General features: G+C 46.1%; 1 protein-coding gene across 1 annotated transcript in view; it reads left to right on the forward strand.

Annotated features, from left to right (window-relative positions):
- Positions 1-23,046, forward strand: part of TIE1 (tyrosine kinase with immunoglobulin like and EGF like domains 1) — a 242,227-nt gene that overhangs the window by 115,708 nt on the left and 103,473 nt on the right. The window contains exons 6-8 of the mRNA XM_086952186.1: positions 2,077-2,217; positions 4,357-4,485; positions 8,179-8,324. Coding sequence (XP_086808312.1) covers positions 2,077-2,217; positions 4,357-4,485; positions 8,179-8,324 — 416 coding nt within the window. The remainder of the gene's footprint in view (positions 1-2,076; positions 2,218-4,356; positions 4,486-8,178; positions 8,325-23,046) is intronic.

Below are 23,046 nucleotides of genomic sequence, written 5' to 3' on the forward strand. Positions count from 1 at the left end.
TGAGATCTGAGGGTGCACATAGCTGCAGTTTAGATCAAGCTCACATGTTGAGATCCGAGGTTGCACATGTCTGCAGTTGAGATCAGGGTCACAGGCTGAGATCTGAAAGTGCACATGTCTGCAGTTTAGTTCATGTCCACTGGTTGAGATCTGACGGCGCACATGTCTGCAGGTGAGATCAAGATCACAGGCTGAGATCAGAGGGTGCACATGTCTGCAGTTTAGATTAAGTTCACTGGTTGGAATCTGACGGCGCACATGTCTGCAGGTGAGATCAGGGTCACAGGCTGAGATCTGAAAGTGCACATGTCTGCAGTTTAGTTCATGTCCACTGGTTGAGATCTGACGGCGCACATGTCTGCAGGTGAGATCAAGATCACAGGCTGAGATCAGAGGGTGCACATGTCTGCAGTTTAGATTAAATTCAATGGTTGAGATCTGAGGGTGCACATGTCTGCAGTTTAGATTAAGTTCACCGGTTGAGATCTGAGGGTGCACATGGCTGCAGTTTAGATTAAGTTCACTGGTTGAGATCTGACGGCGCACATGTCTGCAGGTGAGATCAAGATCACAGGCTGAGATCAGAGGGTGTACATATCTGCAGTTTAGATTAAGTTCACTGGTTGAGATCTGAAGGTACACATGTCTGTAGTTTAGATCAAGCTCACATGTTGAGATCTGAGGTTGCACATGTCTGCAGTTGAGATCAGGGTCACAGGCTGAGATCTGAAAGTGCACATGTCTGCAGTTTTGTTCATGTCCACTGGTTGAGATCTGACGGCGCACATGTCTGCAGGTGAGATCAAGATCACAGGCTTAGATCAGAGGGTGCACATGTCTGCAGTTTAGATTAAATTCAATGGTTGAGATCTGAGGGTGCACATGTCTGCAGTTTAGATTAAGTTCACTGGTTGAGATCTGAGGGTGCACATGGCTGCAGTTTAGATTAAGTTCACTGGTTGAGATCTGAGGGTGCACATGGCTGCAATTTAGTTCATGTCCACTGGTTGAGATCTGAAGGTGCACATTTCTGCAGTTTAGATCAAGCTCACATGTTGAGATCTGAGGTTGCACATGCCTGCAGTTGAGATCAGGGTCACGGGCTGAGATCTGAAAGTGCACATGTCTGCAGTTTAGTTCATGTCCACTGGTTGAGATCTGACGGCGCACATGTCTGCAGGTGAGATCAAGACCAAAGGTTGAGATCAGAGGGTGCACATGTCTGCAGTTTAGATTAAATTCAATGGTTGAGATCTGAGGGTGCACATGTCTGCAGTTTAGATTAAGTTCACTGGTTGAGATCTGAGGGTGCACATAGCTGCAGTTTAGATTAAGTTCACTGGTTGAGATCTGAGGGTGCACATGTCTGCAGTTTAGATTAAGTTCACTGGTTGAGATCAGAGGGTGCACATGTCTGCAGTTTAGATTAAGTTCACTGGATGAGATCTGAGGGTGCACATGGCTGCAGATGAGATCAAGATCACAGGCTGAGATCAGAGGGTGCACATGTCTGCAGTTTAGATCAAATTCAATGGTTGAGATCTGAGGGTGCACATGTCTGCAGTTTAGATTAAGTTCAATGGTTGAGATCTGAGGGTGCACATGTCTGCAGTTTAGATTAAGTTCACTGGTTGAGATCTGAGGGTGCACATAGCTGCAGTTTAGATCAAGCTCACATGTTGAGATATGAGGTTGCACATGTCTGCAGGTGAGATCAAGATCACAGGCTGAGATCAGAGGGTGCACATGTCTGCAGTTTAGATCATGTTCACTGGTTGAGATCTGAGGGTGCACATGTCTGCAGGTGAGATCAAGATCACTGGTTGAGATCTGAGGGTGCACATGTCTGCAGTTTAGATCATGTTCACTGGTTGAGATCTGCGGGTGCACATGTCTGCAGTTTAGATCATGTTCACTGGTTCAGATCTGAAGGTGCACATGTCTGCAGGTGAGATCAAGATCACTGGTTGAGATCTGAGGGTGCACATGGCTGCAGTTTAGATTAAGTTCACAGGTTGAGATCTGAAGGTACACATGTCTGCAGCTTAACACCATTTCTTCATCCATGTTTTGCAGCCTGCCGCGAGGGAAGGTTTGGACACAACTGCCAAGAAGTTTGCAAGAAGGACCACAGCTGCCATGGGCTGACCTTCTGCCTGCCCGACCCATACGGGTGCTCCTGTGCCACCGGCTGGCATGGACTACAGTGCAATGCAGGTACCCACCTCCATCCACCCCCAAGACATGCACGAGCCAGTGGCTGCATCATGGGACAACTGAGTAACTCAGAAAGCAATATCATTTTACTTATTTTACACTTTACCACAACAAAACCAAGGGTATAATAATACAAGCATGCCGTTAGGGAGGAGGCAGAAAGAAGCAGGTGTAGCGTGATCCACAAACAAAGTGCTTGTCCATGAGAAGCCTGGCCTCCCAGTCATGGGGCAGATTTATAATTATTTCATGCAGCGCAGCAAGCCAACTGCTGCGCTATGTGGCAAGGGCATGAGTGCGCTGTATTTAACATCATTCAGCACATTACTGTCCTTTCCCTTTGTTCACAATGTGCTGCCTTGCACCAACGCAGGCAGGATTGTTTTTGTGCAGGAACGGACACTTTTCTGCACACAAACAATCCTGAGAGGCTTCTCCCTCCTTCCATGTGTGCGTAGAATGCAGCACGCAGAGAGAGAGATATAAACGAGGAGAAATGAAGATATTTCTTCTTGTTACGCCTCCCCTGGGGAAGCATAGGATTCTGGAGCATTCTCAGTTTTACAAGCCGTTGTAAATCTGCGAGTGCATCACAAACCATGGGAGTTGCGCGGGAACACTCACTGCAGCGCCCATGGAACATCTCCTTGCGCAGAGTAATGCAATGCAGCGATTCGCGCTGTCGACTTACTCCAGATGTATGGAGCCTCTCAAAACCACGCAAAGTGGCTCTGCGTGGTTCATAAATCTGACGTAGAGGTTTGTGTCAAGCATGTACCACTTTGCGTGGTGCAAACGTCACCAAGCTTTTCATGAAAATGCCCCTATGTTTCTAAAGTCAGAGCAGAAGCCGGACTCTGAGGAGCTCAAGGAGATGCTCATAACCCACATATCACACATTGTGAGGCCTATTTGTGACCTTGCTGCGCTGCCCTGCATCACAGCGAAAGGTCCTCGATGCGCCAGATTGACCCAATACGTTGCATTCCTGTCCTTCGCCCCTGCGCTGGTGCCGGTTGGCAGCCTAGCGCCAATGCAGGCACCTTTGCACTACGGTGCAAGGGGGTCTGTGTTGTGGGAACCTTCCTGCACAAAAGCAATGCTGAGAGCCTTTTATCCTCATTCTGTGAGTACTGCATAATGAAGCGCACATAGAAAGATGAAAAACGAGGAGAATTAAAATCATTTCTTCTCTTTATGCCGCTCCTGGAAGGGGGTATCTTTTTGTCACATTCCCAGGTTTACCTGTTCTTGTAAATCTGGGAATTCGTCAACATCTATGGATGTGGCTTGGGAACACCCATGCAACCCCCATAGAAATGCCTCTCTGGTGCAGAGTAATGCAACACAGCGATTCGCGCTGCATGACGGTACTCGAGATTTGTGGCGCTGCACAGGGCTGTGGACGGCGGCCACGCATGGATTATAAATCTCCTTTGAAATTTGCGTCACTCTTGCACCACGTTGCGTGGAGAAGGAGGGCCGCAAAGGGGTTCATAATCATACCCCTGTATCACTACTGTTCCATGCAGCTTTAAAATATATCCAATCATTCAAGGAGTTTATCATCAGTAATTCCACATGATGCTTAATGTCAAAACATTTTGTTTATGAGCTATATTCTTTCACAACTCACCTCCACAGGGAGCTTATATTTAATCCTTGTGATGGCAGGGCTCGGTCTCCAACACATCTCAGCAGACCTTTCAGCAGGACGTAAAGATCTGCTTGTGGATCCAGTGATCGAAAGCGAGCCCATTTTTATGCTGGCTTCAATCTGAATGTAGAAGTGATGGCTTTTAACAGCGAGGGTCCATCTTTGGAAGCCATGTCCTCTGACTTTGTCTGTGTCCAGGTCCCCATGTACACCGCGATGGCCAGTGACAGGAAATTTGAAAAAATGTCCCCCACGCCCTGGGACATTCGTTTTTCACCGACTGCGGACATAGAGCTGGTCCTGGATGTGTTGAACACTGTTCCAGGTATGGCTGCTGATATTGCCATGACCTGACAGGCACTGAGCTGTTCTCTGCCCCTACTGATGGGAGCTGAGCACTGGTTTGTCCTCTGTCTGAGATCTTGGCGCGTCTCTGAATCTTGTCCACTGATAACACCCTCCCCTTTTGGTCTCCCCTTTAGAGTGCAGCGTCAACCACTATGGTGCTGATTGCGCACTGCAGTGCCAGTGCCAAAATGGAGGAACCTGTAACCGCTTCAGTGGGTGTGTGTGTCCAACGGGATGGCACGGGCAGCACTGTGAGAAATCAGGTAAGGAACTGAGTTCCACCAGCACCTTCTCTGGTTTGTAATGTCCCTTTTGAGACCATGCTCTGATTTACTACTGATCTGATCTATGAATGGCTGACCAGAAAGCTGCATGTTATCTTCCTATTGACTGATCAATGAACGAGTGACCTGAAAGCCATATGGTGTCTTTCTATTGGGTGATCTGTGACTGGATGAACTGAAAGCCACATGGTGTCTTTGTGTTAATGGGATTTATGAATGGGTGATCTGAAGGCCACATGGCGTCTTCTTATTGGCTGATCTGTGAATAGCTGACCTAAAAGAAAGCCACATGGTGTCTTCCTATTGGCTGATCTTTGAAAGGGTTACCTGAAAGAAAGCCACATGGTGTCTTCCTAGTGGCTGATCTGTGAATGGGTGACCTGAAAGAAAGCCACATGGTGTCTTCCTAGTTGCTGATCTGTGAATGGGTGACCTGAAAGAAAGCCACATGGTGTCTTCCTATTGACTGATCAATGAGTGAGTGACCTGAAAGCCTCATGGTGTCTTTCTATTGGCTGATCTGTGACTGGATGAACTGAAAGCCACATGGTGTCTTTGTGTTAATGGGATTTATGAATGGGTGATCTGAGGGCCACATGGCGTCTTCTTATTGGCTGATCTGTGAATAGGTGACCTGAAAGAAAGCCACATGGTGTCTTCCTATTGGCTGATCTTTGAAAGGGTTACCTGAAAGAAAGCCACATGGTGTCTTCCTAGTGGCTGATCTGTGAATGGGTGACCTGAAAGAAAGCCACATGGTCTCTTCCTATTGGCTGATCTTTGAAAGGGTTACCTGAAAGAAAGCCATATCCACATGGTATCTTCCTAGTGGCTGATCTTTGAATGGGTGATCTGAAAGAAAGCCACATGGTGTCTAAGCATGGGCGAATTTTGCGAATCTCGCGTTCGCGGATTTGCGAACTTGCAATCTGCAAAATCCGGGAATTCTCACGAATTTGCAGATTTTTTTTAATGTTCGCACGGGTTTCTGCAAGTTTGCGAGGGTTTTGTACAATTTCGCAACTTGCGAAATTGTACAAAACGCGTGCGAACTTGCAGAAACCCGTGCGAACACAATGTGCCCAGTAGGGTATGTGCCTCTTGTGTGAATAAAAGGTCAGAGAAAGATCAGTTCAGCAGATGAAGAGAAAGAAGCTCCTGGTCACAGGAACAGCATGGGTATTTCGCTCGTGAAAGTCAAGGATGCACAGCCTATCCAGCATCACAGCTGATTTTCCACGGTAGATTTGGGAAGAAGGCACACCTGTCCTGATTGTTTTTGGGCTAATGAATGAGTCACTGAATTTGAGCATCAACTAGTTCGAGCGACCATGTGTGTGTTACTATGCAATCGCCCCGAAGGGCGCAGGGGTCCCTTGAGTGAGCTGCAGACCTGTGCCCAGCCATGCAACTATTTTACAATGGCGCCAGCAAGCTGCCAGCGCCGTTGTAAAATAGTTACAAAGTTAGCTTGCACAGGAAGCACTTAGATAAAATAAAGCAGCACCTGCTTCGTTTTATCTAGTGGTTCCCGTGCAAGCTAACTTTGTAACTATTTTACAACGGCGCTGGCAACTTGCTGGCGCCATTGTAAAATAGTTGCATGAGTGGGGGTTCAACTTTTGAACCCGTTACGTTCGCGGATTTTTTTTGCTGATTTTGCGGGAAATCCGCAAAATTCACGGATTGCGGATTTCCCAAAAATCCGCAAAATCCGCGAGCGTAACGGATTTCCCGCTCACACTTAATGGTGTCTTCCTATTGGCTGATCTTTGAAAGGATTACCTGAAAGAAAGCCACATGGTGTCTTCCTAGTGGCTGATCTGTGAATGGGTGACCTGAAAGAAAGCCACATGGTGTCTTCTTATTGGCTTATCTGTGAATGTGTGACCTGAAAGAAAGCCACATCCACATGGTATCTTCCTATTGGCTGATCTTTGAAAGGGTTACCTGAAAGAAAGCCACATGGTGTCTTCCTAGTGGCTGATCTGTGAATGGGTGACCTGAAAGAAATATAGTACGATTGGGGTAGATGCACTGCTAGTTTTATTAAAGTTAATTCAAGTTAGTTGAGCGTTATTGAAGTTTGGTGGTGCTCAATTAGGAGGCGTCGAGTGCCCTACGACGTCGAAGGGATTGCAGGATATGTGAAACCAGACAGAATCTAGTGTCATCCCTGATTGGCACACACATTAAGTTGCGTTTTCTTAGTCCAGAAAAACACTTTCATTCAATGTTCATTTAAATCATAATTTATTTGATTTTTTCGTTGGTTTACGTTGCAATTTATTGTTTCATTTCAAAAGATCATCAGAAAGTTTTGAATTTCAAACATCAGGCAAGAGTCAAACGTGTCCAATGCATTTCGGGCACTAACATAATGTGCCCTTCATCAGGGAAATGACACTAAAAATAAAAGTGAAACAAAATATCAATAATTCTGGTCCTAGTTCAGTGATATTACATTGTAGTTCACAGAATAAAACATACAAAATGAATGACATGTGTTTCCTAGACATATGCGTGATGCATTTAGCAAACAACGGGTAGTGCTGTGAGGAGCCAGTGAATAGGGATTGTGCTGGGGTATTATGGAAAACGATCCGAAAATAACTTACATGCCTGTTGTGACGACCTGTCCGTTAATCTGTAATGAAACGCAAATCTTAATTAGTCCTATGCCGAGTTTACGGAGGACAGAAATGCATGCGCAATGTAAGCTAACGCTACGGGCGTTTAGACTGACCTGTTGGTTTTAATCAGCGTGGCTCGCCATCCAGTCTACCTGTCTCCGCGGTGCCGGTACAACAGTTAACTTCCGGCGTGCATTGTTTTAGAAGTTATTCACTCGATCACGTGTGATTAAGAGTGAAGAAAGACTCGCGTCAGTGACCCATGGTCGGGTTGGTACGAATATGAGAACAGGGATCAAAACATACTAAAGTTATTAGGTGTTCCTACATGCAGTGAGCGATGTGGGCGAACAAAATATAAGGCTTGTAAAAAATGCTCATATAGTAACCTAATATCACGATCTTTTGAAATGAAACAATAAATTGCAACGTAAACCAACGAAAAAATCAAATAAATTATGATTTAAATGAACATTGAATGAAAGTGTTTTTCTGGACTAAGAAAACGCAACTTAATGTGTGTGCCAATCAGGGATGACACTAGATTCTGTCTGGTTTCACATGACCTGAAAGAAAGCCACATGGTGTCTTCCTATTGGCTGATCTTTGAAAGGGTTACCTGAAAGAAAGCCACTTCCACATGGTATCTTCCTAATGGCTGATCTGTAGATGGGTGATCTGAAAGAAAGCCACATGGTGTCTTCCTATTGGCTGATCTTTGAAAGGGTTACCTGAAAGAAAGCCACATGGTGTCTTCCTATTGGCTGATATGTGAATGGGTGAACTGAAAGCCACATGGCATCTTCCTAAGACCCACATGGACAGTCATGCACTGAGTACCTACATATGCAGGATGAAGTGCTCCGGGTGTGTGTTGATTTCTTCTGCCTGTGATCAGAGATGGAATGACAGGGAGGCCATGCCTCGATATCTGCTGAGGGCATCATCAATTCTCTGTACATTTCTGTGCTCAGGTCCTTCTAGTTTTCCTGCTCCTCTCAGCTCTGCTGCTCTTGACTTTTCGTTCTTCTGCTTCCAGACCGGATCCCTCAGATCATCGACCTGATGCCGGAGGCTGAATTTAACATGAACGCGAGCTCAGTGGTGCAGTGCGCTGCAACTGGGAACCCACCCCCTGTGCGGGACAGCATGGAGCTGCGCAAGGCAGACGGCTCTGTGCTCACGGTATGTGTGGGGGGGGGTGTGGGGGGGCAGGTGTGCCCTCAGCTGAGGTGTCTGGAGGAGAGCAATGTCTGTGGAAACAAAAGAGAGCACAAACCTGGTAGTGAGAGAACAGAGGTGAAGGGTGGGGTAATGGTTAGGAAGGGCAACTATAGGAGAAACAGTGGGAGAAGGATAGCGAGGGATGGTAACAAGAATTGACAATGCAATAGGTCTCGCATTTAATTAAGTCAAAGGCATTTGCTTTGCTATACAATACCATTAGCAAAGGAAATGGCTTTAACTTAATCAAAGGCGAGACCTATTGCATTTTCAATGCTTTAGAAACAGAATGGAGGCAGCACCAAATATGAAGTAAACCAGGACCACGTTGTATCAAAAATATATTTTCTTTTATTTTTTCATTTTTAAGACAGCCAACGCGTTTCGCTCCCCAACCATGGGAGCTTCGTCAGGGCAAAGATGTTAGTAGATCTTGAAGCGACGAAATGATGTAGATGAAAAAGTTTGACCAATACAGTAGTATGGATGCCGATATCAAGATTCCGATATCCGGATAAAGTTATACACACGTCAAGGGCCTTTGGGTAAATGACACGAGTAACCAAGGAGATAATATTTCCAAAAAATAATGTTAACTTCGCGTCAAATGATAGGCACGTGCGCAGACCTTGATAAGCTGCTACCACAAATGCTCCATGCTTCCTATTACAGCAGTGGCCCCATGACGGATTCGGTCGATAATTAGGCTGGGGGCCTAAAAACTCTCCAGATCTTCCCTGTAGAGTATGTCACCATACTGGCACAACATGTACATCAAAACCTGGTACTGGATGCCTACGCCCTAACACAGCACACCACAGCACTCTGCAACATCTCCAATCTGTTATCAGCACTACTTACCAGAACACCTGCAGTACTCCTACCTACATGCCACTGAAATTGCGTCAGATTGTAGGGCGGTAAGATGGCTTTGAACTTTTTCAGTCAGGATTTTGGTACTGCTTCACACTGACCAACAAATCAACAACCTGACACTGCACCACCTCAATGCACACAAACATTCTGGCACTGCAACCCAAAACATGCATTCGTATAGCATGCACGCACAGTCTGGCACCACCCAGAAACCTTACGGTATGCCCGTCATGGAGTACAACCGAATATTAGCACTCTGCTGTGTATTCGGCTGTCCGTCAAGCGCAGAGCTTTCCACGGAAAACAGAAGTGTAGGTAAGTGAAGAACCTCCCATAGCTGCCAGTACTTATCCGTCAGAACCTGTTCATCAGTCGCGAAATAGTTAAAATTCCTAGACCACCTCTAAGCTAATTTGTCTGGGAAACTCCAGTAAAGTTCATACAAGTTGTAAACCAGGGTCACAGAAGCAGAGAGTGGACTGCAGAGGAGACAGGAGAGATTAGAAGAGGAGTAAAGAAGAGAATGGAAAGAGAGGTAGAAGGAGGGGGGTCACCAAGGAGAGAGGTAGAAGGAGGGGGGTCACCAAGGAGACACAAAATGAAAATACAGCGAAGAGATACAGGGAGGCGGGTAGAAAACATCGAAGGAGGAGAAAGGAATAAACCAATAGATATGAGAAGGGTGCGGTGTGGGACACCGTTCGCCATTGTGTTGTTGCCTGGCCACACCACGTGACCCGAAACCAGGGTATTAATCTAATGAAAGTTAAAGATGACATTTCAGACGATAGCCGTGGTGCTGGCGCCTGGCTAGGCCTCGTGAAGGAAGCCGCGCCGCGGCAGCACGCCCCGAGGACAGGCAGGGGACACACGTGATGCAGTTTGTCAGGAGGTGACTTCGCGGACGAGGTGAGAACCAAAGACTACCTAAGCATAGTCTACTCCCACTCTCTCCAGAAGGCCTTGCACCGGCCCGCACCTAAACCATAGGGCCCTCCCAATGGGCGAATCAATAGCTTTCCCTTTCATGCCACTCAGAGTGAGTCATTTCCCTCAATCCTACCCGCTCCTCTCGCCCTGTGCGCAACGGCAACACAATGACTTCCTCGGAAACCAGACCCTGACCCCTTGTGGTACATTTAGTTCTGATCTCATCCAGAGACTGCGGCAGCGTCATATCAGGATGCCAGCTGCTTCTGATGACCGCAGTGGAAGAGCACAAGCCTTCTGGTGTGATAATATTAATTATGCCCCTGCTGCCCCAGAATTGCGGATTCTGTGCACTGAAGTCAGCACCAGTGTTGCACATTACCACCTCAGTATCCCTCGGATGAACTGATCCTTGAAGGATACAAAACTGAGGTACTCTATCCAGGACCGTACCAGTAACCTACTGGGGTTGTATTGACCATCAGGGTAACGGTACTAACACAAACTAGTGGTGCGCGTGCAACACAGAGGAGCGGGGGCGAGGGAGCGCAGCAGCCCCAGCGAGGGGAACGCGCGCTGCTGCGCGTGCTAGACACAGACGGGAATGGTCGTAGCAAAGGCGGGACATGTGCCCGCTTTTGCCCAATTGCGTGCCTTATTTTTAAAAAAATACACACTACAGCCAATTGCAGCGGGCGAAAGCCTGATCACACACATAAGCCTGTGGTCAGCTTTCAGAACCCCATACAAGAGGTTTCGTGCTGCGCGGGAGTGCTACGAACTGCAACGCTAGGCGCGAGACCTAAAAAGGGGTAGAAGTGGGATAAGTGATTCCATACTTTGAAATATATAACCGGACGAAATCACCCAACCCCTCCAGATAATTGTTAATATAAATAATCATGTTGTCATACACAACAGTCAATATGAAGACTCTGGATTTCTCATAAAGTTGCATTAGCCCACTTTTTAAAATACACACAATTCAAGGTCTTGCTTTGGATATGTCAAATTTGGCATTCAAAACAACATTTCGGGGCTTTCATGCTTGAAATAAGTTTTTACTACTTAGCCATAATAACCCTTGCCTGTTGGATAAGGGATGGGGGTTATTGTAAGACTTTGGTAGCTTTATTATGGAACACTTATGGGTCTCTGGTTGGCGGAGTGCGGCACTGGCGACAAGCAGGGACCCTCTCCTCTAAGTCAGGGCAAAGGATTACTCACAGAAATAACCCCTGCTTACCCTCTAGGTTGTGTGGCGCAAGCAGTCTCAGCTAATCTCTGGAGCACATATGGTTAAACATTTGCAGTATCACACACAACAACCACCAACCCACCACACAATGACACTAGACTGTAGGTTGAGTAAAAATATATCTCATTGATATATATTTTAAGCAGGCTTGTAAATACAGTCTAAAAATGGTTCCAGTTACTTGTTAAATGCAGGGTAGACTTTCAAGTTGCCACAGTTCTTTAACATGCAATGCTTGGGGCCTTCTGCCCAGTTTTGATAAGGTACAGTGCCTGCCAATGCTCCCGTGCGCTTCGTTCCGCTTTAATCTGAGTGCCCCCCTAAACCTCACGCATCTCGCGTGAGCAGCGTACAGTACAGTTAATGGGAAAGAGACGTACAGGTCGTACCGAACCAGGCGAACCGTACCGGCCTTACAAGCGCACAGTCCTCAGCGCACGCTTCAGGGTGGGGGCTGCAATACGATGCGCACAGCCCTGAATCTTGGTGACAGCTGAGGCAGGCGTACGGCTCTCTTGTACGCTGCGAGGGCGGTTTGTTTACGGGGCCGAGTAGGAGGCGTACACCGGAGTCAGGGAAATGCAGGCAGTTCAAGGCACACAGTACGGAGCTCCAGGCAAGCGCACAATATCTTCTTTTGTTGTCTTGGTGATCTCGAGGCGAGCAGATGTGGCTCAGCCTTTTCACGTCGTGGTGTTTCCTTGGGCGGCAGCTATGGCTTGAGGTGCTGTAGATGACCCGTAGTCAACAATAGGTTGTGAAAGGGGCAGGTGAACCCGTAGTGTACGCTTCGACTCATGAGGGGGAGCTGGTGCAGGGGATGTGGGTGATGGTACAGTCACAGGGCGCGATGTACCAGCAAATCTACGCCCTGCAGCGATTCCTCTAAATAGCTGCGGGGTGGCTTTCTCCGGGCCCGAACCAAGGGGTATCGCCTTCCTGGGGTCTTTGAATTGGCCATTGTGTCGTGTGTTAAAGTGGACCACGCCATGAAGGCTACTGCCGGGCCGCCATCTTCGGAGAAATGACCAAAACAAACATAAAAAATAAAATTCATAAACCACCCCCAATGCCTCAATGACGTTCTGAAAGAGGCGGGATGAGAAAAAATCGCCGGAACGCCCACGAATCTGGTCCAACAATTACAGACAGATCTCTCTTCCAATGGCTAGCCTCCATTTATGGAGCTAGCCAATGAAAGAGAGAGGCGGGACAAAGCCCCCTACTGGTAAACATAAGATTTCGCCTGCGGGAGCACTGCTGCGCAGTGCTACGCCAGGCAAAATCTAAAAAGGGGTCAGTGCTGAAGAAGTCAGGGGAGATTGAGAAAATAAATTAGGATGGAAAAAAGCTGTAAGAGAGAGTGTGCGGGAGAAAGGGGAACATTAAACATGGAAAAGACAGAAAGAACGTTAGCATGAAATAAGGCTAGTGAGAGAGGGGAGGTAAGAGAGAGGCTGTTATAAGGCTGAAGGGGGCAAAGGGAGGGTGAGACGGACGGTAAGGAAAGAGGATTTAAAGAGACACGGAGGGTAATGTGTAGTGATTACATGGGATGAAGAAGTGGATTAAAATGTACAGGGGCAGTAAGAGAATCCCGGTAGGAAGGAATGTATGGGGAGCAGTAGGAAGAAGAGCGGCAAGAAATGTTGACGGATAAGAGAAATTGGTGAATTGAGGGGATAGCTGAGACAAATGAGAGAGCGAGGGGAGATAAAAGAGACAGGGAAGGTAAGGTGTAAGACAAAGAAAAGTAGATGAGAAACAAGACAAACTTTGTCTTGCATGCAATACCAAGAATAGGCACATGGTGGCAGCGTTACTGCATATATGCTAAAATGTGACGTGAAATGCTTCTATGATGTTTTCAGTAACACAATGTAAACATCTCCATAGACGTTCTAGCTGTGCATCTGTGGTATGGAGCCCCGTAGGCTGCCTTAGCCTGATGCTAGAAGGAGTAAAGTACAAGAAATGTGATGGTAAAAGATCGTGTGTCACTTAGGGAGAGATTAGTGTGAGAAATGTAGGGAAGATATAAATGAAAAGTGAAAAGAATAGATGTGTGAAGACAAAATAGGAGGAGAAAAGAGAACATGAGGAAGAAATAAAAAGAATGCGTGAGAAGGGAGTGAGGGGTTTTCTGCCATTGATCTCCAGTTCGAGCCTCTGTTCTCTGTACAGCACCTTAATTAAAGAAATCCTCTGTGGAGGAATAGTATATTGTTTGGGGCCAAACAGAGCAGTCTGCAATGGAATGCAATAATGAGAAGCCACATTACTTCAATTCGGTTACTGAAAGCTCAGAAAATTCTAGCTTAGCTTTCATTTCTGATCGATACTTTGAACCTCACTCCTCATACCGAATTTTACCGATTCAGTATTTACAAATCGGTAAATGCCATGTAGGTAAATATTCGGTAACAATTACCAAGGGCCATATGTAGGTAAATGGCATTTACCGAATCGTAAATACCGAATTTTACCGATTCGGTATTTACAATTCGGTAAATGCCATGTAGGTAATTATTCTTAAACAATTACCGAATCGGTAATATTTGGTAATTACCGAATCGGTATTTACCGATTCAGTAATTGCCATTGGTCCCTATGGGCCTGGAGGCCCATAGGACTCAATGGCAATTACCGAATCGGTAAATACCGATTCGGTAAAATTACCGAATAGTCAAGGGTGGCAGGGTGTCACTTTGACACCCTGTTGCACCCCTGACTAGAGCTTGAGTGCACATGTGGCACACATACATGCACTTAGGGCATGTATGTGTGCCACATGGCACAGGTGTACATGCACAGATTTGCATATACACAGGTATTCGTTATTTACCACCAACTAATAGTTGGTGGTAAATAACGAATCCTTAGGGCCCTGTAGCACTGTTTTCAGTGCCACCTACATTTCAAATTACCGATTCAGTAAATTTACCGAATCGGTAATTTACAGAATCAGTAAATTTGCCGATTCGGTAAATTTACCGATTCAGTAATTTTTAAGGCCCCCTACATCTAAAACTCCAAATACCGGTCGGTAACAGACGAAATCGGCCGTTACCGACCGGTATTTGGCCACCTACATCTGGCCCTTAGTTCTGTCCCAGAAGCGATGATGGGGTTATATATAAGTGTCACTCCGGCGGGTCAACATCAGTTCCTTTCTTTCTGTGTCTTCGAACGCCCGTCCGGCGCACGGTCCCAACTTTTTCCTCACCAGTTGACAAGTTTTTTCTTTCAAATGAGTGGGCTATGTTCCCTCCTAAAAACAGGGAGCTTTATTTAGAGAAAGCGACTCAGCGCAGTGCCGTAAGCCATTTTGCTGTGTCACAGTCAGGGTCTTATTTACGAAGGTCTTGCGCCGCCCATACGTCACTTTTTCCCATTTTAAAAGTGATGCACCGACAGTGCAAGGCGTTCATAAATAAGGCCCTGAGTCACCTTCAAAGCACAGGGATGCGTCATATCCACAACAATACGGCGGATCCCTGTGCTCTGCCTTGCGCTGGCGCATAATAGGCGGCCATGCGCCGATGCAGCCACCCTGGGGCCATGGTGCAAGGATGCCTGCGTTACGGGGATGATTGTTTTTGTGCAGGAAGGACACCTTCCTGCCCAAAAACAATCACAAGATGTATTTTCCTCTTTCTATGCGTTCCAGAGAATGCAGCATCATAGAAAGAGGAAAAAATGAGGCAAAAGGAAAACATTTCTCCTCGTTGTGCCTTCCGACGCCTCCCCTGGGGAGGTGTTAGATTCTGACGCATTTCCAGGTTTTCGATTTCTCATAAATCTGGGAAAGGGGCAGAATCCATGGGTGTTACGTGGGAACACCCACAGCAAAACCTATGGCACGCCCATTTCACGCAAACTACTGCGTGAAAATGGGCCGTATATACAAGGATATGAAAAGCTACGCAGGGAATTTGTTAATATGGTGAAGCCAAATGCGCCACCAGTGCGTCACAAAAAGTGAAGTACCTGCGGCATAAAGGGCTTGTAAATAACCTTGTTGAGACTGTCACAAACACATGCCTGCAGCAGAGACCCACAAGGTTTGCATCTAGTGTTTTTGTTCGGTGGATGAATCCAAGTCCCGCAAGGAGTCGGCCCTTATGAATCGGAAGATGATCTGGAAATGCAAAGCAAAGCTGTATGCTGCTGAACACTGAAACAGGTCACGGGTGTGGAACCATTTCCACTCTTAATGCCACTCTCATGACAGCTCCTTGTTATGGTGAAAGTCTTCTGGTAAGTCAAGGTGGAAGCACAAGAAGGCCAAGTCAGATTCATCCCAGTCCTGCCACTCTCATTCCCAGAAATCACCAGGACATCAGGGTGCCTCGCAGTCCAGCTCCCCATCCCCCACAGAGGCACTGATCCCGCATCTGATCCTGATATTATTGGGTCCATCTATGGCATTGCAACATACTGTGGCCTTGGGAGAAGCGATATTGTGAATTCTTTGGTACTATTCCTGCTTCTCTGGTGCACCTTCAGGCCCCAATGTTCCCTTTAGGTCTCCAGTTGGGTTACCCACAGTGGATTCACCCTTAGTGCAGTGTGTCTGTCCTGAAACCATCTCGCGTTCTGCTCTGATGCCAGAGCTGACTTCCAATCTGGCACCAAAATCATCGCTGGCCACTTTGACATCAAAGCTGACCAAACACCATGGGTGTCAAGGATGACCCAATCATCTTTTCTGACTCTGAGCCGAACTCGTCTTGGTCTGCACCGATGTCACCTCTCAAAGTCGTACCGATGTACCCGCTTTCAGTCCAATATAATTTTGACAGAACCACACCTTTCCCTTGGAGCCACACCCCAGTGCTCCAACCAGCCTTTGGGGGTGACAAGGGAGATGAAGGATTTTATTTTCCACCACACTGTGATGATGATAATTTTTTCATGCACCAACTGTGGAGGTCAAAAGGAATGTACTGTAAGAGGTTTTGCAACCTGAACATACTTCATCCAAACCTTTACTTCCATTTAATGAAGTCCTGACTGACACTCTAATGGGCATCTGGTCTAAGCCTAGTTTCTGTCCACCAGTGAACAGGCAGGTTGCTAGGTGACACAGGCTGGTGCCAGGCGAGCCTGACTTCTTGACACAGCAGCCTATGCAAGAAAATGTGGTGGTTTAAGCTATCACCAGCATGGTGAGCCCAATTCATTACCTATGAATCCCTCAGACAGAGAGTCGAAACTAATTAAAGCCTTTGGGAAAAGTTTTCTGTTATACTTGTCCCTGCTGCCCAGCATAAAATGTGTGATGCAAGAGCCTGTTAGAATGTTCTGTGTGGATGTCTGGCAGTTGAATCTGGGCTGAGTGGCAGGAGGCCACTCCTGGTGGGGTTTCCCCTTTATATAAGTAACTTACCATCTTACCTGAATAAAGGAGCATCAAGAAAGTATATGGACTACCTGGCTTTATTTACAACATTTTCCTCTGCCAGTCTTCAGCCAGTCAATGCCAGCTGTTTGCTGGGGAGATAGACCCATGCTTTATGGGACCTGGTTGGGTAGATCTTGCTGTCGAATCCCAACAAAATTCAGGATAACCTGGCTAAACCCATCCAGGATGGTCAGATGCTGCAAAATAATAAGGGTGGGCAGAACCCAGCACTCATCAGATTTGACGGAGTTCCGGGAGCAGAGGAATTCGGCATGTCGTCCTGCTCGCGCTGATTTTTAGCGCCAGAAGGGCGCTGCATCTTTCTGCCACTCAAGTAGATTTTGTACTTGAGCGGAAGCTTTCTTATTGTGAACGGTAATGACCAACCTACAGCATTGATAAATATAGCCAGGAGGCATTCTACCACTAGAATCTCTCACTCACCAACTTAACGTTAGCGAGCTGCGCCCAAGAAAAAACTCCACAACATGGTGGTTGGCAGAGTTTCTCTAGAACTGGAGTGGGCAACACTCTGCGAACTCTGCCTGCAAAGCTGAGTTTATCGCCCAGACCTACAAAATATATTGTACTTTCTGGGTGGGCAATACTACCTGCTTTTGCAGAGCTGTTGGCACTAGTGTGGTGCTTCAGCAGCACTCTTGGATGAGAAACACAGACTTCTCTGGGGACTTCAAGCCTCTTTCACAGACATGATGTTCAATGGATCCCACCTGGTTGGCAAGAAGGCTGGTTCAGGAGCTTCAGTGCATTCTTTAGGCCTTTCTATCCCTGCGAGACAATATCCTCAACAGTTTCCCCCTTTTGAGGCTACTCCAGAGAGTTGACAACAGAATAGAAGGGGGCTCCCCAAGGGATTTAGGATGCTGGCAGGTAAAGAGGGGAAAGGAACAAAACAATAGAGACAAAACCTACCCTGCCAGGGTGTATTTCAAGGTCCCGGGGGATCCTTACGTATAAGTAAGTGGTGACAAGAAAATATGCATCAGAGCCAATTATATATCAGACAGAGTTCATTTACCTTTTTTTTATATAAATAGTTTATTTGTTGAATTCATATAAAAGATTCGTATAGGTGCTTTGGAAAAATATAAATTAGTTTGGACTCAACATAGCATATAGGATAGCGAAAAAAACAATTGTTTTTGTGGTTTTAGCATGAACCATTGTTTAAACCAAGCAAGATGCATAAATACATGTCCCACACACTCCCAGAATCATCCATTACATTCACACTAACTCTCAGACTCACCCGTTACAATTACACACAGTCACATACATACATACATCAAGGCCTGCAGAAGGGGTATCTTATGGCTGCTTAGACTACAGTCACATTATGGAGGCAAGTAGATGGAGGAGAAATAGTTTGACAAAGACTACACTTTGGGCCATCCACAAAAGTCACGCCCAGAGAGTTGGCCAACGGCCACCGCTCATGCACCAGGCACCCCAGTCCTTTCAGGGTTCAGGATGAGGGATGAAGCAGGCACTTTCCAGCCCTCTGTCCCAGCAGCATCAGCCCCCAATCTGCTTCAGTTTCCCTTAATGGCACACAACTTCCCTGTGGAAGGCAGGATCAGACATTTCTACAGAGGGAGGCAAAACTAACATATAACAGCCAACTGGTGGGTCTTTCAGATAATTCAATAAGGCTAAACCCTGCCATTCTCTTTATACCTAACTCACCTTCCACCTAGATAAGAGCATCTTTCAGAGAAGCACCTGTCCATCTTGCTCCAAGAAGTTCAGGCTGTTTTGGGGAAAGGAGCCATGGAGAGAGAACCTTTTTTGAAGTGTTATTAATAGAGGGTCCCTTGCTGACTTTGCCACTGAATTCAAGCTAGCCTGGCTGATGAGGGGTGTTACCCTGAAACCAGTCCCATGATGCTTGTTTCCGGTCCAGGGAAGACCTGGCTTGGCAGTTTGGGCTAGAATATTCCCATGAGGGACAGGGTCAAGACTGATTTGCATATAGCTGGGTCTGAACTGATGTGGCGACGTGAGCTAAAGAACGATGATGGATTCCACCCAGATCTGTGACTGGGGGTGAGTGTCTGAAAAGTTTCAGCGCTACGTCCATAATCTCCTTGTGTTTGCTTTGCTCACCCTAAGTTGGCAGGGTATGCCCAGACGTGGGTCCCTTGCTCACTTTTCCACTGGAGTCAAGCTATCCTGGCTGATGAGAGATATTACCCCGAAACCGGTCCTAGGATGCTTGTTTCCGGTCCAGAGAAGACCTCGCTTGGTAGTTCTGGCTGGACTTATCCTATGAGCCACAGGGTCAAGACTGATTTGCATATGGCTGGGTCTGAACTGGGGTGGCAAAGATCTGTGAATAGGGAAGAGTGTCTGAAAAGTTTCATGCATCATCTCCTTGTGTTTGCATTGATATACGTTTTCAGCATCTGTATAAGATTGGTGAATGAATAAATTTGTGTGCTGTGTAGTGCTACGCTGTGGTATCTAATGTAATTTTTTTGGTAACAACAAAGAACAAATGGTGGATTTGCTTCATACGATCAGCACATCATAGACAAATATTCCCCTTGTTAAAAGTTTTTACAGTGTAGGTTTGATCACTTTATAGGAGTGCTAGTCCGGTATAGTGCTCATCCACCTTGTAGCACCAATCAACAATATCCTACCCACTCACGGTAGGGCAGAGTATCATATGCAATTTATAAATAAATACCAGTGCACATCCCTACTAGTTACTTTTATCCAATAGGCATCCAGCCACGACAATCCAATATTTCCAATCTCCTTGCCGTCCACAAATTTACATGCACAATGTTCATTAGTATTCAATGTTCTTTATTATTGATTCCTTTCTTGACACACCGTCACAGCCGACGCGCGTTTCGCCCTCCGCTGGCTTTTTCAAGGCAAAATATTATATGGTGAGCAGTATGTATTCGTGAGAATCAGCAATTATCACAGAACCTGTTGCGCATTAGTCCTTCAAGCCTTTCACTTTGTACGTCAAAGAATTGTCAATGTGGTTCTTATGTAAGTGATCCATTCATGTGTCGATTGTCAAAGTTATTGCACGCTATCTGGAGCCTTGATAAGTTCCATCGCCATAGCGCGTTTGTTGGCGTTCACAGGGTATCCTCCTTCCGCGTTCGCCTTCCCAGGAACCTCTAATGTTTTTGGTGCTTATGTGGCCTTGCAACGCTTTAGTTGTGCGGTGTGCCATTAATGTCATTGCAACACTTCCATCACAGAACGGAGCATGACATTCCTGAACTGGAATGTTTAGGGTGTTTTGATCAATGTATAGTACATTCCTTTGTGTGATGTTAATCAATGTATTAACATTGATACAGCATCATATATAGTCCTATTGGATATTTTGGAGTCTATCTGAAATCATTATAGAAGGGGTGTATAATATCGATGTCCAAGAAAATGAGCCTTGAGATTTACCAGTTGCCTGCTCAATTTCTAAATTTGTTCCCTGGAGATTAGATGTATTCTGTGCTTGGTATTGCTATTGAATACTCTCTTTACGAGAGTCCTGGTGTTAGGTGTAATATTTATCACACCTCGTAAATATGTATACACTATTTATCGGGTGTGATAAACAGCAGCTACTACGAGCTCTGTCTCTAAAATTGAGTTGAACATGGGTTTTTGTTGCTACCACACCAAAATCTGCATATCTTGTTATTTTCTGGACAGTTTTTCCTTTAGATTCTGGCAAGATGAATATGCCAACTTTTATCTGGGTTGCACTTTTACTTCCTTCTAGTACAAACATTGTAAGAAAAACCATAAAACTCATGATTCTGATATGTGTGCTATCGTAACAAGGACCTAAATGAATTGACCCTTCTGATGCCCTGGATGCTATCTCCACTCGTAACGAGGAGCTCCTTGAATTGATGCTTATGGCGCTGTGGATGCTATCTCCACCGTAACACGGACTTCAATGAATTGACATTTCTGGCCTCCTGGATGCTGTCACCACCATAATGAGGACCTCGTTGAATTGAACCTTCTGGTGCCCTGGATGCTGTCTCCACTTGTAACGAGGACCACTATGAATTGACCCTTCTGATGCCCTGGATGCTATCTCCACTCGTAATGAGGACCACTATGAATTTACCCTTCTGATGCCCTGGATTCTATCTCCACCCGTAACGAGGAGCTCATTGAATTGAAACTTATGGTGCCGTGGATGCTATCTCCACTCGTAACGAGGAGCTCATTGAATTGACCCTTCTGATGCCCTGGATGCTATCGCTACTCATAACAAAGGCCTCAAAGAATTGACGCTTATGGTGCCGTGGATGCTATCTCCACCCTAACAAGGACTTCAATGAATTGACATTTCTGGCCTCCTGGATGCTATCACCACCAAAATGAGGACCTCGTTGAATTGAACCTTCTGGTGCCCGGGATGCTATATCCAATAATAACAAGACCTCAATGACTTGCCTTTGATGCCATCTCCACTTGTGATATAGACCTCAGTGAATTTAATTTACTTTTCTGCTGCATTGGATAATATCTCCACTCGTAACCAGGAGCTCATCGAATCCGACCTTCTGATGCCCTGGATGCTATCTCCACTCATTATGAGGATCACTATGAATTGACCCTTCTGATGCCCTGGATGCTATTTCCACTCGTAACGAGAAGCTCATTGAATTGAAACTTATGGTGCCCTGGATGCTATCTCCACTCGTAACAAAGAGCTCATTGAATTGACCCTTCTTATGCCCTGGATGCTATCGCTACTCATAACAAAGGCCTCAAAGAATTGATGCTTATGGTCCGGTGGATGCTATCTTCACCCTAACAAGGACTTCAGTGAATTGACATTTCTGGCCTCCTAGATGCTATCACGACCAAAATGCGGACCTCGTTGAATTGAACCTTCTGGTACCTAGGATGCTATCTCCAATCATAACAAGACCTCAATGACTTGCCTTTGATGCCATCTCCACTTGTGATGTAGACCTCAGTGAATTTACTTTTCTGCTGCATTGGATAATATCGCCACTCGTAACCAGGAGCTCATTGAATCCAACCTTCTGGTTCCCTGGATGCTGTCTCCACTTGTAACGAGGACCACTATGAATTGACCCTTCTGATGCCCTGGATGCTATCTCCACTTGTAACGAGGACCACTATGAATTGACCCTTCTGATGCCCTGGATGCTATCTCCACTTGTAACGAGGACCACTATGAATTGACCCTTCTGATGCCCTGGATGCTATCTCCACTTGTAACGAGGACCACTATGAATTGACCCTTCTGATGCCCTGGATGCTATCTCCACCCGTAACGAGGAGCTCATTGAATCCAACCTTCTGATGCCCTGGATGCTGTCTCCACTTGTAACGAGGACCACTATGAATTGAACCTTTGGTGCCCTGGATGCTTTCTCCACTCGTAACGTGGATCACTATGAATTGACCCTTATGGTGCAGTGGATGCTATCTCTACTGGTAACGAGAGCCACTATGAATTGAACGTTCTGGTGCCCTGGATGCTATATCCACTGGTAACGAGAAGCACTATGAATTGACCATTCTGGTGCCCTGGGTGCCATCTCCACTTGTAATGGAGACATCCATGGACTGGCCAGTCTGGTGCCCTGGATGCTGTCTCCAAGTGCCCTAGTTTCACATAATTTTCAATAGTGAACATCACCATTAATGACATAACTTGGATTTGTGTCTGTAGGACACTCTGCAAGGTAACGCTCTGTTTCTCACAAAACTTCCAGTAAACTAGGAGGGACAGTATAAGGTATAGTTTAAGTCTGTGTTCTAGTGTATTTGCATTTCACCCAAAGAATCAATTTCCACCTCTGAGGTTCCTTGACTACTGTACTCTTTTGATGATTGTCCTGACTTCCCCACTGCCTCCCCCCACCGGTTATCTCTATTGTCCTCCTGATTCTCTATCCGGTATGGTAGGTCTCCCCCGCCTGAGCACGACATCTTATGCAATGTTTCTCGCCTAGGTTTTGTTTTTTTGTTTTTCTCTTTGTTCCTTTCTAAAAATTTAAAAATATTTCGTATCCTGTATACCTCCTGAATTGCCGAACATGTATCCTGTGTTTCTGCTGGACCTCTAGGGATCAGTCGCTGCTATTTGACGCTACGTAATTGATCTACATGCACTAGTGGCCGGCCCCTGTGGTTGTAGGCCCATATTTGTAATGACGTTGTTT

This window comes from Lissotriton vulgaris, chromosome 1_1, assembly GCF_964263255.1.
Source record: "Lissotriton vulgaris chromosome 1_1, aLisVul1.2, whole genome shotgun sequence".
Lineage (NCBI taxonomy): Eukaryota > Metazoa > Chordata > Amphibia > Caudata > Salamandridae > Lissotriton > Lissotriton vulgaris.